Source organism: Melanotaenia boesemani, chromosome 23 (genome assembly GCF_017639745.1).
Source record: "Melanotaenia boesemani isolate fMelBoe1 chromosome 23, fMelBoe1.pri, whole genome shotgun sequence".
Taxonomy (NCBI): domain Eukaryota; kingdom Metazoa; phylum Chordata; class Actinopteri; order Atheriniformes; family Melanotaeniidae; genus Melanotaenia; species Melanotaenia boesemani.
Window position 1 is genome coordinate 22850549 of NC_055704.1, and position 15889 is coordinate 22866437.

General features: G+C 39.7%; 1 protein-coding gene across 4 annotated transcripts in view; it reads left to right on the forward strand.

The window, feature by feature from the left end:
* Nucleotides 1-15889, forward strand: part of cacna2d1a (calcium channel, voltage-dependent, alpha 2/delta subunit 1a) — a 128165-nt gene that overhangs the window by 75214 nt on the left and 37062 nt on the right. For all 4 annotated transcript variants that reach the window (XM_041977340.1, XM_041977337.1, XM_041977338.1 and 1 more), the window contains exons 7-16: nucleotides 4528-4659; nucleotides 6115-6184; nucleotides 6680-6730; nucleotides 8912-9011; nucleotides 11685-11843; nucleotides 12116-12220; nucleotides 12344-12422; nucleotides 13306-13355; nucleotides 13501-13590; nucleotides 15645-15707. In XM_041977340.1, coding sequence (XP_041833274.1) covers nucleotides 4528-4659; nucleotides 6115-6184; nucleotides 6680-6730; nucleotides 8912-9011; nucleotides 11685-11843; nucleotides 12116-12220; nucleotides 12344-12422; nucleotides 13306-13355; nucleotides 13501-13590; nucleotides 15645-15707 — 899 coding nt within the window. The remainder of the gene's footprint in view (nucleotides 1-4527; nucleotides 4660-6114; nucleotides 6185-6679; nucleotides 6731-8911; nucleotides 9012-11684; nucleotides 11844-12115; nucleotides 12221-12343; nucleotides 12423-13305; nucleotides 13356-13500; nucleotides 13591-15644; nucleotides 15708-15889) is intronic.

Consider the following 15889-nt stretch of genomic DNA (forward strand, 5'->3'; position numbering starts at 1 on the left):
TGTGGACACAGAAAGTAGGCGCAGCTATGACATGCCGTTGTGTAAATCAGATAAATCGCATCAGACTGTTTACTATTTGATAAAAGGACGAAATGTAAAACTGTTCTAGAGGAAATTTATTTTTATGAGGGTGTCGGAATTATTTTAAAGTACATATCTGCGTGGTGGCATCACTTTCTGTTATGGAACGTGTGGCGTCCCTTAGCATTAGCTGCTAATCTGAGTGGTAATACGCTGCAAAAGACTTTCTAGACTTTTCAACACTGGTGAAGGAAAACATCTAAACTTGACATCTTCTCAGCAGGAAAAGCCGATTTTGGAAGGAGGCAACACAGGAAACCAGTTGTGTGTATATATGAAGATCTCGCTGAGTCTCTGTAAATCGTGCCAGAGTAGGTTCACATTCCAGGAAATTACACAAAAAATCACACTCCAAGTTTTATGAATCGATTGTATTTTTTTCTTTTGAATCGATTAAAATCACTAAATCGAATTTTTTGACCCAGCCCTATGCATTTGTCTTTAATGTCTCTTCCTGCTCAGAGCCAGAAAACTTAAAGCCCCAGTGTGTAAGAATTACTCTTATCTAGTGGTGCGCTAATATATTGCAAGCAACTGAGTGGTGCTTTCTGGAACTTAACGGTTTAAACGCATTATTACAACTACGGAAGCTGTGGAGTCATAAATGTGAAAATATCAACATCTCGCACAAGTTCGAGTGTCCCGTCAGATATTTTTGCGATAGAATATTTGTGGTTCTAGTGAATAAATCACAACGAGAAACTAGTATTACTTTGGTCAATTCTGTCTGACTAGAAGGAGGAGAATTAACCCAACCCCCATTGACAAATCAGCTGAAATAAATTATAAAACACCAAGGAAAGTTCTTGTAAAACACGTCCGAAAGAGGCGCACGTTGCCTGCTGGCATGACTTCTGTGAAGAGTAACAACAACTTCAAAAAAACTGTTGCAATGGAGCTTTTCTGCTGTAGGCTAACTAACAAATTAGCCATTTCTGCCATTTTATATAGCAAGTAACAGTAAATGATCCGACTTAAACGGGAGGATAAAGTGGTTGCTGGACTACCCCGCCCTGTTTCTAACATAACATCACAATAAATGACCTATCCAGCAGAAAGCCTGGAACCTCCACGTCAGTATTAAAGTCCCTCTCCTTCATCAATTGCTTCCATCTGGTAAATGCTGTACTTATAAACAACTTATTCTGAGCTACTAGAATGCTTTAATTTGGATGCAGTTGTGATTAGACATTTGTAAAATGTGTTTTTATGAAAGCGATACTTGATTTTTGCTAACAAAAAGCCAAATAAACTACACACTGTACCTTTAAAGGACCTGTACAAAGAAAATCATTTCTCCATTTGCCTCCTTATTTCATCCTTTTTTGTGTGTATTTAGTCTGTTTTCTAAATTAAAAGGAGAATCTTGCATCTGATATCTCATTTGTAAAACATCTAAAAATAAAGTGGATATTTATTTCTCTCAACTCCCAGAAGAAAAAAAAAAAGGTCTATAAGCCAGAGTTTTTTTGGAGATGCTGATCCATGCCTGTCACTGTAAGTATGCAAACACTTAAACATGCATGCATTACTCCCTCGGTCCCTGAGGAAACGAGGCTACAGCTGTCAAATTGAGCTGCCCAGTTCCTGCGTGGCTGCCGTGACACCTCGTTTCTTCCTCTCATCATGGTAACCTCGAGCGAGCAACAGATGCATCACCTCACAGATGGATCTGTTTACAATAAAAACTCATCTATTTTGTTAGTCTCAGATTAGAAGGCTGGTCCTTGCTTTGCCTCAGTATTGTAGTTAGGAGTTTATTACTGGTGCTTGACCTGCTCTTGTGTGTTTCTGTGTGTGTGCTGGATGTTTACATCCAAGTTCCTGTGGGAGATTCTAATGGGTTGGTTGTTTCTACAGAGAAATAGACTATTTCCGCTATGTATTATCTTTCTTATCAAATTCCCACACACACAAGTCATGTTATGTTAAAAAAAAAACACTTAAAGTGCTCTTTCCTTGTTATTTTACTGTTTACTATGAAAGGAAACATACTGCTTCTTGTATGAGATCTGGTTAACCTGAGGCTTCTTGTTAGCAATGTCACAGAAACCAGCAGGACTAATCCATTAAGCGCCATCCTCGGGGAGCAGGGAGATCAGGCAGTACAAATTGTCACCACCTATCAATGGGGCACACTTTTCTCCACAGCATCCACAGGGAGCCATTTATAGCTTGACCTGAACTCCATTTCTATCCTGCATGCATGCAAACAGAGTTATGGTAGAGAAGTATGACTGTGAGACAGGAGAGGAATGGGGAGGCACATGGAGCATGGGCATTGCAGAACGGAATGAAAGAAGGGGAAATTGGAGAATCAGACAAAATGTTATGTATTTGTTTGGTTTTTGGAGTAAACTCTCATTTTTGTTAGTTGAACACTTTAAACATACTTATCCAGTGGATCTTCCAAAAAGCTGCATCAACATGTTAGAGTATTTTGTTGCCACATAAGGGCAGTATCATAATTATTCACTCTTTTAGTCCGAGGTATGGGCTCCTCCTGGCGTGCTGTTCTGTTGTGGGGTATAGATCATATAATGCAGGTTGTCCAGTGCAGCTGTCATCAGCAGTGCCTCTTTCTTATTTACTCTTTTTGGTGCTTTCTTCCTTATTATAAAACCTGTTGTTAATTATGTTGTGAATTTCGCGCCCTCCAGCTCAAACAAACTTTCAGCCAATCTGTTCAATCATTTTGATATTTTGTTCCCACTGTCAATAGAGAAACACAGCTAAACATCTTCAAAAAGTGTCAAGATCCCTTTCAATATCCTGCTGTTGGTATTCACTCTTGTTCTGAGATTTAAGCGCTGCCAGGGGTGTGCCAGTCGCAGATTTATGACTTGAACCTAACTGATAGACATATTTGAATGAGATTCTGGAGCCAGTGGCAATTCCATTATACCTAAAATCTGGGACCTTGCTCATCCTCCAGGATGACACACTCTCACCAACAGAGCCAGGATTATCAAATAGTACCTGCAGAATTTGGGAGTGGAGAGGATGAAATAACATGCCAGAAGTCCAGGTCTCAACCCATCAGCTTAAGCATGCTGTATGTTGTAGAGTGACCAGTAACCACACTGGGGAGGAGGTGCCAAGCTGTTGTGGCTGTGTATGAATCTTCCACACCCTACTCATGGCCCTGACAGGCCAATATATGAGTCTTTTTTTCATTATAACTGTAGGAGAGTGCAATCATCAAATCCACCAAGAAACTAAAAATAAGAGTAAATGCCAACAGGAGAACATTGCAGGGAATTTTTGCAGATTTTAGGGGCTCTACCAACATGTTGTGCTGTGTTGCTCATTCCACAGAACATAATCTTTAAGTTATACCCGTTTGTTTCATCAGGTTGCTGCATTCAGACCACACATAAATGCAAGCTCGTTCTTGGTAGATAACCTTCTAGAAAATGTGGAAATGAATTCCAGTTATTCACCTTGCACTATTTATGGGGAATCAAAAATCTGCTAGATTAAATTTAGCAAATGAACATTTGAAGATTCCTGATTAAAGCTGGGGCAAAATCCTGAATCAGAAGAGATAAGATGACCCAACTGTGAAGCACAGAGGGATGCGGGTGATTATATGGGGTTGCAAATATGTAGAAAGGTTGATTTTGTCATTTGCAACACATAGTAATGGAAAATTAAAGATGTGGGACTTAGTTATAAATCTGCATTCACTTTATTTTTTTCCTTTTTTGTGTAAACCTTGTGACATAATTTAAGTTATTCTACTTTAACAATGTGTTAAATGCCAGAAAATTCTGTTAGAGTTCTTTGTTGACTTTCTCTCTTTTCATTTCTCTTCTGCTTTTCTTTTCTTTTCATTTGGTAAAATAATTGAACACCTGAGTTATATCGCAGCAAACTGCTTGTCTTACTTTTTTTTTCTATGCAGCCTCTTGTTATCTCTATTTCATCTCTGACTTTGCCTCAGAGAACCCTGGAGCTCTCGTCTCACCATCTCATCTTGATGGTTCATTTTAATCCATTTTCTCAAACAAAAAAAACACACACACATATAGATAAAGCCATTTCTTAACAGCCAGAGCTACGGATGAGTCACACAGCCTCCTTTGACATGCAGGCTGCTTTCCAAGGCTTTTTATTGAAAGAGTTTTTGGCTCGAACTAGATCAGTGGAGCAACAAGCTTTCTTTTGATCACTTTCTACCCCTGTGGAATGTGATGTGTTATCAGAATAAAAACTGAAATGCATAATAATCGTTAACGGACATCAGTTTCTATGTATACGAGAAAGTTTGCTCTCAAAAGCTGATGCCAGAACTTTGTGGTTTCATGCATATTTCCCCTTTTTGCTTTTTCTTAGATGAAATTATTTCTGGACAACCCTGACAGGATTTTTTTTCTATGCAAATTGCTCATTTAATTTAATTTAATGTGTGTGTGTGTGTGTGTGTGTGTGTGTGTGTTTCAGCTACCATCATTTTGAATGAGCTAAATTGGACAGCAGCCTTAGAGGATGTTTTCCGTAAAAACAAAGAAGAAGATCCCTCTCTGCTCTGGCAGGTGTTCGGCTCTGCTACTGGGATGGCTCGGTACTACCCAGGTAAGCAACAGACTGAGGCATGCAAACAAAAAACAGATTTTTTTATATTAAATGTGTTTGTTATTCTTCCCTTGGTCAAATTTGCCATCCTGCTCCTGGGATGTTAAAGAATTCATGAGTCATTCTGTGAAAAACATAGATACACTCTCCAGCCACTTTATTGGGTACACCTCAAACCTCCTTTTCCCTTCAGAATTGCTTTACTTCTTCATGGAATAGATTCAACCAGGTTTTGGAAACATTTGTGAGAGATTTTGCTCCATATTGACACGATAGTATCACATAGTTGCTGTAGGTTTGTTGGCTGCTTCCATGATGAGAATCTCCTGTTCCACCACATCCCAAAGCTGCTCTATTAAATTGAGATCTGGTGATTGTGGAGGCCATTTGAGTCCAGTGAACTCGTCGTCTTGTTCAAGAAAACTTTTGGAGATGATCTGAGCTTTGTGACATGGTGTATTATCCTGCTGGAAGTAGCCATCAGTAGATGCTCCACTGTAGTCATAAAGGGATGGACATGGTCAGCAACAATACTCAACAATACCAGAAGCAGCCTGAAGTGTTGATCCAAGACAGGATAGATCCATGTGTTCATGTTATTGCAATGCAATTCTGAGCCTACCATCTAAATGCTGCATCTGAAATGAAGACTCATCAGACCAGGCAATGTTTTTCAGTCTTCTATAGTTTTGGTGAGTCTGTGTGAATTGTAGCTTTAGTTTCCTGTTCTTAGCTGACAGGAGGCACCCGGTGTGGTCTCCTGCTGCTGTAGCCCATCTGCTTCAAGGTTGGACGTGTTCTGATGGTATACTGCATCCCTTGCTTGGAACCTGTGGTTATTTGAATCTGTAGACTTTGTTATCTCCAACCCGTCTGTCCATTCTCCTCTGACATCAGCAAAACATTGTGGTCCAGACAACTGCTGCTCACTGGATATTTTCTCTTTTCCAGACCATCTGAGTTCAGCAGTTTCTGAAATACTCACACCAGCAATCATGTTACATTCAATGTCACTTAAATCCCCTTTTTTCCTCATTCTGATGCCCAGTTTGAATTTAAACAGGTCGTCTTGACCATGTCTACATGACTAAATGCATGAGTTGTGACCAGTGTGTGTATCTACACTTGACAGAAGTCTTTTTGAATCCTTAAATTAATCATTTAGCTGAAAAAAGAACTTAGAAAATAAGTTTTGCTGTTACAATTCATTGGTATCTGGACATTTTTATTTCCTGTAGCTGTAATCGTTTTAGGCTTTTGCATCTAGAAGTGATGTGCCAGATGAGGATCTGAGTAAAAACAGTGTGAATAGGTTTGCTCAAGCATGTTTCAAGTTGCTTTGAAATCATACCTTTTTACCACCTTTGTAGAGTTAAATTAGCCACAGAGACCAAATATGTAGGAAAACCAAATTCCCTCATTAAAGTAAAGTAAATTTATTTTGCCAAATTTCAGCATCACCTTGGATCGACACAAGCAAATCCCCTGATAAGATTGATCTATACGATGTGCGCAGACGGCCGTGGTGAGTACAGCTGCTCAGTAAAGAATGTGTAGCTTTGATTCTCATCATCTGTGCCTGTGATGTATTTGATGTTTACTCAAAGATGCAGTTTGCTAGACAGTTCACACTTACTTCAGCTGCTGATATTCTAATTATGAATAAACAAATTCAAGTCTGGCTGAAGTCAGACCTACTCAAAGAAACACACCAGATTAATGTGATAATTAATCAACAGCACATCAAAGGCAAGAACAGAAAAGCTTCATTTGATAAAAATCTTCCTGGATTCTACTAATATTCTTTACATTATTTAATTTCAGTAGCTTTACACACACACTGACACACTAGCAGCCACTGAGTGCACTTATAATAAATAAAGACACACAAATCTTTATTCATAAAAGAAATGAGCCAAATTAACTGTATGGTTTAATCACAAAAATGTCTTTGTGTGTCCTTTTCTGTATACATGAATATTTGTGTGTGTTGAACAACATGTGTGTTATTACTCACCAGGTACATTCAGGGGGCAGCGTCACCCAAGGACATGCTGATCCTGGTGGATGCGTGAGTGACGGCCTTATGATTCATCCTTACAGTCAGGTTTTATTTTCTTTAGTGCACCAGGAGGCCCCCGATGCTAACTCTGTGACTGGCTTCGTTCCGCTGGGCGCTGCTGCTCTGAGCTCATCGGTGACCCTGAGTAACAAAAAGTAGTGTTCACTGGGCCACCTCATTACTGACGGTCCAGTGGTTTCCTGCTGTGATTTACACATTACAAGTTAAAGTCTGGAGTAACTAAGATGCCCCTAGAATCTAGGGGCATCTTAGTTACTCCAGGCCTAGAAGATTCTGAAGAATTTGTGGCTGTAAGAAAAGTTCAGAGTCTGATCAGATTATTTAACCCTCAAGTATATTTTAAGAATGCAAAATTTCAGGATTTTGATGTAAAGACTTTAATGGACTTAATGAAGTTTAACATTTGAAAAGACTATTTTTAATACAAACTTTCAAACTTGGCCATTCTTCCTGTTTGCTGACCAAAAAAGCTCAATGTAGCTTAGAAAAGAAAGCTGGAACTCAAAATTATCAGACATTCTACTTTGATATTAGGATTAACCAAGTGGTACGTGGTTTACTGTTCACCCTGATTCATTTTTTGGAAAGCTTTACCCAAATAACAGACTAGGAAATCTTGTTTCTGATAGCTTTTTATTTGCTTTTTCCTTGAGATTGAGAACCAAGAGGCTAATCGTCATTGTCAACAGAAAAAGGAAACATTTTTAAATACACACAAAGATGTCCATACCCCCAAACAGAGGCATAGATGTGTGTTTATGATGCTGATTTGAACAAAAAACTGCACTTTCGAATTTCTTAAATTTATTTTTTCTATACTGAGGTTTACCTTCAATTCTTAAGACCCTCATGCAAAGAACCAGAGGGCCAAAAAGAGAGGAAAAAAAACTTAAACTACATGCATAAGAAACTTGATTTTTCCATTTGTAATTCTTCATGCACCACTTTAAATCAGCACACAGATGGACATATTAAAATTATTTGGATAGTGAAATAATTTATCAAAAGATAGAAAATATATAATATTGATAAGTCTGAATGTTCTGATTGATTTTATGCCTTCACTTTGACTGACGGTACTCAGCTCATGTCACAAACAACCATAAATGACGTCCTTTTAATTTTTTGTTTAAAAGCAGCCATGATAGTTACATGGTTTGTTATCTAGATGTTTCATGATGACGATGATAATGATAATCAATCCATCCATTTTCTATAACTCTTCCAGTTCAGAGTCACAGGGAAGCTAAAGCCTATCCCAGCAGTTACTAGGCAAGAGGCAGCGTACACCCTGGACAAGTCGCCAGTCTATTTCAGGGCCAACACAGAGAGACAAACACTTATGATCACTCCTAGGGAGAATTTAGAGTAACCTAATATGCATGTCTTTGGACCGTGGGAGGAAGCCAGAGTACATATACATGGGGAGAACATGCAAACTCCACACAAAAAGGCCCAGTTAGACTCCTGCCCTTGTGCAAGCAGCCACATGACGGTGCAGCCCATATAATGCAGTTCAATGTAAAATGACATGATATAACATAATAAAATATAACATAATAAAATATAGTATAATATTGCATAGCATAATATAATATTACTGCATGAATGAATGAATGAATGAATGAATGAATGAATGAATGAATGAATGAATGAATGAATGAATGATGTGTTGGAATGATGTGATGGAAGGCCAAAAACAAGTAGTAGAGATGGCTCAGAGATTACTCTACCAAATAGAGCAGGCACTTAATTTAGTTTGTTTACAGGGCTAAAAGTGAAAATGATATATCTACCTTTTCTTTAATACACCTTTTACTTGTGCTTTTCTTTTTTTAATCCTTCAAATGTAAAAATATGTGACTAATTTTCAAATTTCCCATGTTTTTTGGTACTTTGTGGTACAGGAAAATAAACCTGTTGTGTATTTTGTATTAAAATGCAACTGTTTTAATGCATCATTGTGCCATTAATGCATCATTTAGAGAGCCCTAAAGCCCAAAAGAATCCTTAAAAATGAATAAATTTGTGTGAGCTGTTCGGGCAGCAGTTTTGAAGCTTTATATTGCTGTAAAGGAGGAGATGTTTATTAAAAAGCATTTAGAGAAATATGACTTCTTGCTGGTTTTGTGGTTTATGATTTATAATGACATTTTTTCCAAACTGCAGGAGTGGAAGCGTATCAGGTCTCACCCTCAAACTCATCAAAACATCAGTCAGCAAGATGCTGGAGACCCTCTCTGATGATGACTTTGTGAACGTGGTTTCTGTGAGTTTTCACTCCGATAATGCTTTTCCAATTAGCCCAGAAGATTCTGTCTAATTGTGTGTATTTACTGATTTCCTTGGCACACACACACTAATGAATGTTCATGGTAACATTTGCAGCTTGACTCTTTAGGTTGCCTGATTTGAGTCTGATGTAAACATGATCCTTTTAGTTACTTAGTGGTGCTGCATGTCTGTATCTATGTATATTTGTGTGTGTTTTATTGGATATAAATCCACAAGTGTGTGTGTTAGCAATATAATCCAAAACAGTTTGAGTAAGCCCTGAAATACTGCATGAAAAGTTTGACAAATCAAAGTGTGCTGCATTTATGAGTCACTCTTCCAATCTGTGGGAAGTAATGGAAAAGGTTTTGCTTGCCAAATTGAGATTCTGTGGAAACCTCAATCATCAAAGTTTTTTTTTCCCCTGGCGTTAAGTTCAGGAAATATTCATCCATTATCATTTAAAGCTCCATCACCCACTCAGTTAAAGCATTTCTGCCTCCTAGCGATGTTATTTGTAGAGAGAAAAATAACACAATTTTAAAGGTAGACGTTTTCCCTCAATTGAAAGAGTTTGTAAGTGATCTCCAAGAAATATTGGAGGCAATTACACTTGATGTGATCAGCCCTGAAACTCAAAGAGCATCCCTTGCTTCATTTTGTGCCTCTACATGCTCCCTCTTTAAGCTGTTGCTAAGCAACCACCAAGCTCCTCATCTGTCAGTCACTTAGTAAGTATAATTTAGGAAACGCTAACCTTTTTCGTGATCTAGGGAAGAGTTTCACAACCTTTCTTCTGAACACTTAAAATTTGAATGTTTGATATGTTAAAAAATGAAAAAAGAAACATTTGTTTTTATTCAGCTTTTAATTTAACCTGGCAGAACTGATAATTCCTGACACAGGAGTCATTGTCATACTCATCAAGTTAGGTTCAGGATCAGATGATGTGATAATTAAGACATTTTAAACATGGACATTCATAGCAACATGAACCCTCCACACTCCAAGATCAAGGTCTGAACTTACCTAAAACTGGTCAAATGGTCTCTTTTTTTTTACAGAACTGAAGCCGTAGCATGGCACCAAACTGCTATTTTATCTATGAAGATGTAGTAGATGTAGTCTGGTTTGTTTATCTGCAGACTTCTCAGGTGAATGGAACTTGGCTCAGGACGCATCATGTACTTGGATGTCGCTTTGCTCAGTCTAAATTCTGCTTTCTCCTAATTGCTTCTTCTTTGTCCTCCCTTTTGTATTTATTGATGGCAGGGACCATAAATCACTTTGCTTTACAGATGAAACATTAATAACATTTTCTTTTACTTCCCTTAATAAGGAATGGGGTTTGTGTTTTTTGTTTGGGCCTTTTAAATCAGTTCAGTGAAATGGTCTTGGAAGTTAATGAAATTAGGCACCAGTATAATAAGTGCATGGACGGCCTCCAGCTCAGAATCCAGAGGCAACTGAAGCTTTCTGAGTGACTGACAGCTTCCAATGATGCACAGTAATGTATTTATAGAGCTCTTAACTCTAATGCCTGTTTCTTGGTGGTTTCATGAGTTTCTGGCTGAATCATTTACAAAAGCTATTTTAGTATGATTTTTAGTACTAACATATATATTTTCAATGTTTTACCTTTAATTTGATGTCCTCAACTAGCAGCAAACACTGCAGCCATATTTCCCCTGAACATCTGTCCAGCTTGTTGAAGACTTTAGACTTTAGAAGAAGCCCTAAGCCCTAAGGTGTTCAAAAGGCATATGCAAATATTCAGACAAAATCCCAATTTTGTAATGTCTTCAATTAGTAGGGCCCTTGTTTTAGGCCTGCTGCCTTATACACTGATTTAAAAAACAATTGCTGTAACTCATTAATATGATCTTGTTCCTTCTGAGCTGCTGTTGTTAGCTTAAAATGTCATCACATGTTGCTTAAAGACTGCATGGTGTAGGTTTTCTTAACCATTTGGAAATAACTGACATGTGCTGAACAGCTAACTGCACAACAGTATCTGTGCATTTTCCGTGTGGTGCACATGTTTTGACATGGTGTGTGTGACAGAGAATAATCATAATTCGGGGAAGGGTGCATGCAAGGCCAAAACAGATGCTGGGTGTTAATGAGCCGTGAGCCACCCCTTTGTGCGTTTAGTGTCCGTGTGTGTGTACGTGTGCATGGGCAGGTGGGTTTGTGCGCGAATTGACTGGGTTCCATCTGTTCTTCCATATAAACTATTCAGCAGCACTAACCTGCAGATACTTCACATGTAGGACAGTGTGGATGTGTTGAACCAGTTGCATTTGCACCATAATTCTTCCATAATCAAGCTCTCTGTTCTGTTCTTTTTTTACCTCCTTATGCCACTGTTTTCACATCCCTTCCTGCTCTCCTTCCAATCCTTCCTTCTGCTCCTATAGCTCCCTTCGGTCTGTGCAGATTTGAATCGATTTCATTTCACACATGGCAGCTTGTTTGTGCGATTTAAGTAGATCTCCTTACTTAAAAATATTTGTCTATTACTGTATTTCATTTTAAAAGTCACTTCCTGTATGGGACATTGCATGACTCTGCAACGAAGGGATAAAAAAGCCACATATTTAACAGCAAATATGTGCAAGTGCCTTCCCTCCACTTCCCGTCAACCCTCCTTCCCTTTTCCCCTCAGTTCAACAAAAGTGCCAAGTCTGCAGCATGCTTCAACAACCTGGTGCAGGCCAACATGAGGAACAAGAAGATCCTGAAGGAAGCTGTGCAGAGAATCAAAGCTGAGGGTATCACCAACTACACCAGCGGCTTTGAGCTGGCGTTTGGGCAGCTCGCGCAGGTAGGATGTAAACACGGGATGAAACTCAGTGAGATCTAATTTACTGTCTGACATTATTTACACTTAATTTGTAAATTGAATCATGACCATAATAAAAGTTTGACAATCTGGCAGCTCAACCCTTTCTGTGTTCTGATGAATGAGTAAGTGTCGACCTCTTCTGGTCATTTCTGATGTTGCCTCCATTCAACAGCTCGTATGTCACATTTCTTTTTTTGCAGCTGCCTTATTCTTTGGCAGAATTTTGTTAAAATTTCTTCTGTGTCAACCAGATGAATGTGTCGAGGGCCAACTGTAACAAGATCATCATGCTGTTCACTGATGGAGGAGAGGAGAGGGCAGAGGAGATCTTTGAAAAATTCAACCAAAAGCGAGCGGTACGATTCTAAAAACTGTTTTATATAGTGGAAAATAGGTGGGGTTGTTTTTCTTTTTGATATATTTTGTGTTTATATAAAAATTCTTGTTGGGTAACTTGTTTTTTCTGCCCTCTCTCACAGGTGCGCATCTTCACTTTTTCAGTAGGTCAACACAGCTACGACAAAGGACCGATAAAGTGGATGGCCTGCTCTAATAAAGGTAAATGTTGCATTAGAAGTCCATTGATAAGAGATTAAAGAGTTAAATGAAGGGCTTTTTCTGTTTTGTTCACTGACCTGTAGGTTATAAAGCACAAAAAAGAACTAAAGGGAGGAACCAGTGTTGTCTAAAGGTACAATTTAAAAAGTGGAGCTGTAAGCAGTCAAGACACATTTATTCCTATTTCTTTGCTGGTATAACTCAGTTTGACAAGATTAGACTGACAATGCTAAAAAACTAAACACATCCTTCAAGGGTTGAGGTTACTGGAAAAGTGGAGGACGAAATAAGAAATTTCAGGCCTAAAAAGTTCACTAGAGAAGATGAGCAGGATTTGAAAGTTATCATCTTAAGACACTGAAAGAAAAAAAAAATAATGAAGCACTAATGCAGGACGTGAGAAACACATCTGGACCTCCAGTTGATTCATCTACTGTTCACTGAAGCCTCATCAGAATTATCTCTATGACAGACAACGGAAAACAAACCAAATAACACAAGAATAAGACTGAAAATCAGTGGCAAAAAGTTTTATGGGATAAAGAAAAACTTCAGAAAGTTCTTCAGGAAGCCTGGGAAAGCATTTCTGAAGACTGCTTAAAGAAATGAATAGAAATCATCACTTAAACAAGTTTCAGACTGTGTTGTGCTTTTTGCCTTGTAGACTGTACTTTCATTTATATTTGCATGTTTCTATAAATAGCTGCAGGTGTTTACTGTTTTCCTGATAATATATAGAATTCTGTGCAGTTCTGTAAAAAATACAGTCACGCCTTGTGTTTTATGTTGTTAGCAGATCAAAACACATGAAATTGTATTGGTCATAAATTTACCTAAACACCCTAAAATAATCAGAAATAATAATTTGATTTCTCTTCCTCAGGTTATTACTATGAGATCCCATCAAAAGGTGCCATTCGGATAAACACTCAGGTAAACACACATTCAAACATAAGATAATATCCCTGCAGCCTCTTTTGTCTTAGAACTAATTGTGTCTTGCGCCCTCTTGTGGTCAAACAGCTAAAAAGCAGGCTGTAAAATGTTTTAAAAAGTCTTTCTTTCATCCTCTTGGCAGGAATACTTGGATATTTTGGGTCGACCTATGGTCAAAGCTCCAAAAAGAAACATAGAAGTTCAGTGGACCAATGTCTACCCAGACGCACTGGTATGTTATATGGGTAAACTGGTATGTGTTATGTGATATTTATTTATTTATTTATTTATTTTATTTTTATTTATTTTATTTTTTTTTTAACCCTGTCCTGTCCAGCATCCTAACATACAGAACGGTGGTCTGTGTGCCATATTTTGCTTGACAGATTTGCTCTACCAAGGGAGACATGTTATATACATGGCTGCCCTTGATATTTTTATTATTTTTATTGTAATCTTATTTTCTTTAGTCTTATATGTCAGTGCCGAACCTGACAGGGAGATAGAGGAAGAGAGAGAGAGAGAGAGAGAAAAAAAAAAAAAAAAGGGAGAAAAGGACAGGATTAAAATGTGGAAATAACAGTTGTCTATGCTGCCCAGAACATATCACAAAAAAAAAAACAACATAAACTACCACAGTACTACATGATACCGAAAGAAAGATAGAATGATGATAATATAAAAAATTACAGTAGTCATCAAACGTACCTGCAGATAAACGTACCAACACACAAACATCAGCTACATCTAGTGAGAAGCGGATGGAGAGACGAGCACGTTTGTGAGCATGCACGTGTTAATATGCATGTGTGGCCATGCAACAGGGAGGAAATGTGTACCCGCAAGGGGGCCGCGATCACGCCGCAACCCGAAGCATCAGCGGGGGACGGGGGGAGCCCGAGGCCCCAAAGGCCAAGCAGATCCACAGAGCACCAAGCCTGGGACAGCCAAAGCAGACAGAGCAGCGGCCCACCTGGACCAGAGCAGAGGGGTCCCCAGACCGGAACCCCCGGCGCGACGGGGCAGGGGCACCGGGCAGCCCAGGGCAATGGCGAGCAGGCCCAGCGGGCGCCGGGCGCTGCGGCGCCGGGCGCTGCGGCGCGGGCCGCACGGAGGGCAGGCGCCCCACAGGCCCAAGGGCCACCCTTTACCCCCAGCAAAGCCCCACCCAGGCACCCGACAGGGCCCGACCGCCCCAGGCAAAACCACCGTGGGCCACGCCAACCCAACACCAAGGCTAGGCACCCCAGGGACAAGAACATGTCCGCAGGTCCCCCCCTCCCCCCCCCAAAAAAAAAAAAAAAAAAAAAACCCTCTTTACCCCAACCCTTACCCATTCACCCCCCCCCCCCCCCCCCCCCACCCCCGCCCCCCACCCCCACCAGGGGCAGCCCAGGGAGTCTAGGGCCTGGTGGGCCCCAGACCCGACCCTCTCCACATACACACATCCACTCAACCACATACATTCTCCCTGGGGTCTCACCAGCCCCCCGATGCGGCACCGAGGGCAGCCCCCAGGGCAGATGGCGCCCAGCAGCACCCCACACAGGACTCCAGGCAGGCACCGAACCTCCACCCCCCGCAGCCCCGAGTGCATCCCGAGACACGAGGGCGTAGGAAGACCCCGGCCCCCCTGCCCCCCAGCCTGAGTTGTGTGTGCATGAGTATGGGCTATTTATAATGCAATTAAAAACTGGAAGGAGCCATGAGATGGTGATGGGTCCCTCTGCTGCCAGGCAGCAGGACCCCCTCAGGACTCCCTCAGTGTGTGTGAGTGTGTGTTATGTGTGTAGTGCAGTACTGTTAAATGTGGTAGTGTCTAACATGTAAATAAAATCGGTGATATTATGTGATATGTGATATTTATACTATTTTTATGAGGAAAGACCAAACTTTGAGAAGAAAATAAAGACACTGTTGCTATTATCCAGGCATACCAAACATTTACTGGCATGTCATCCTCTTAAACTGAAGTTTGTATGAGAATTGGGTAGATAAACGTTAATTTTGAGTGTTGAATGAAGTTCTTCTTTTGTGGTGTTTTGATAAGACAGATGACTGATAAAGGGAATTTTGGATGTCAACTGTTCTAACAGTACTGACCTTTTCTTTGTGCACCAGTAATATTTCTGACTTTTCTTCAGCTTGAGATGTGTTTTACAGACATTTAGTCTTTTAAAATTAGAGAATGTTTTCATTGATCTAATAAATTGTAGAAAAACAGAATATGTGCTGAATTAATCATGTTTTACACATAGTTGATATATTGTTTGTTCAATCTTTTAGGAGCTTGGCCTTGTGATCACTGGAACTCTCCCTGTCTTCAACAAGACTAGCTTAGGCGCAAAGGTATCCAAACATCTTGGATTCTCACTTTATCTGTTTTATATAATCTCTTGTCAATCAGATCTGCTTTAGAGCTAAATTCTTCTTTTAATATTAGAGGCTCTTTTTTTTACCAAGTGTAACAGAGTGTCCAGTATGACCTACATATCAAATGATTAAACGTTGTTTCACCTCACGAGATTCAC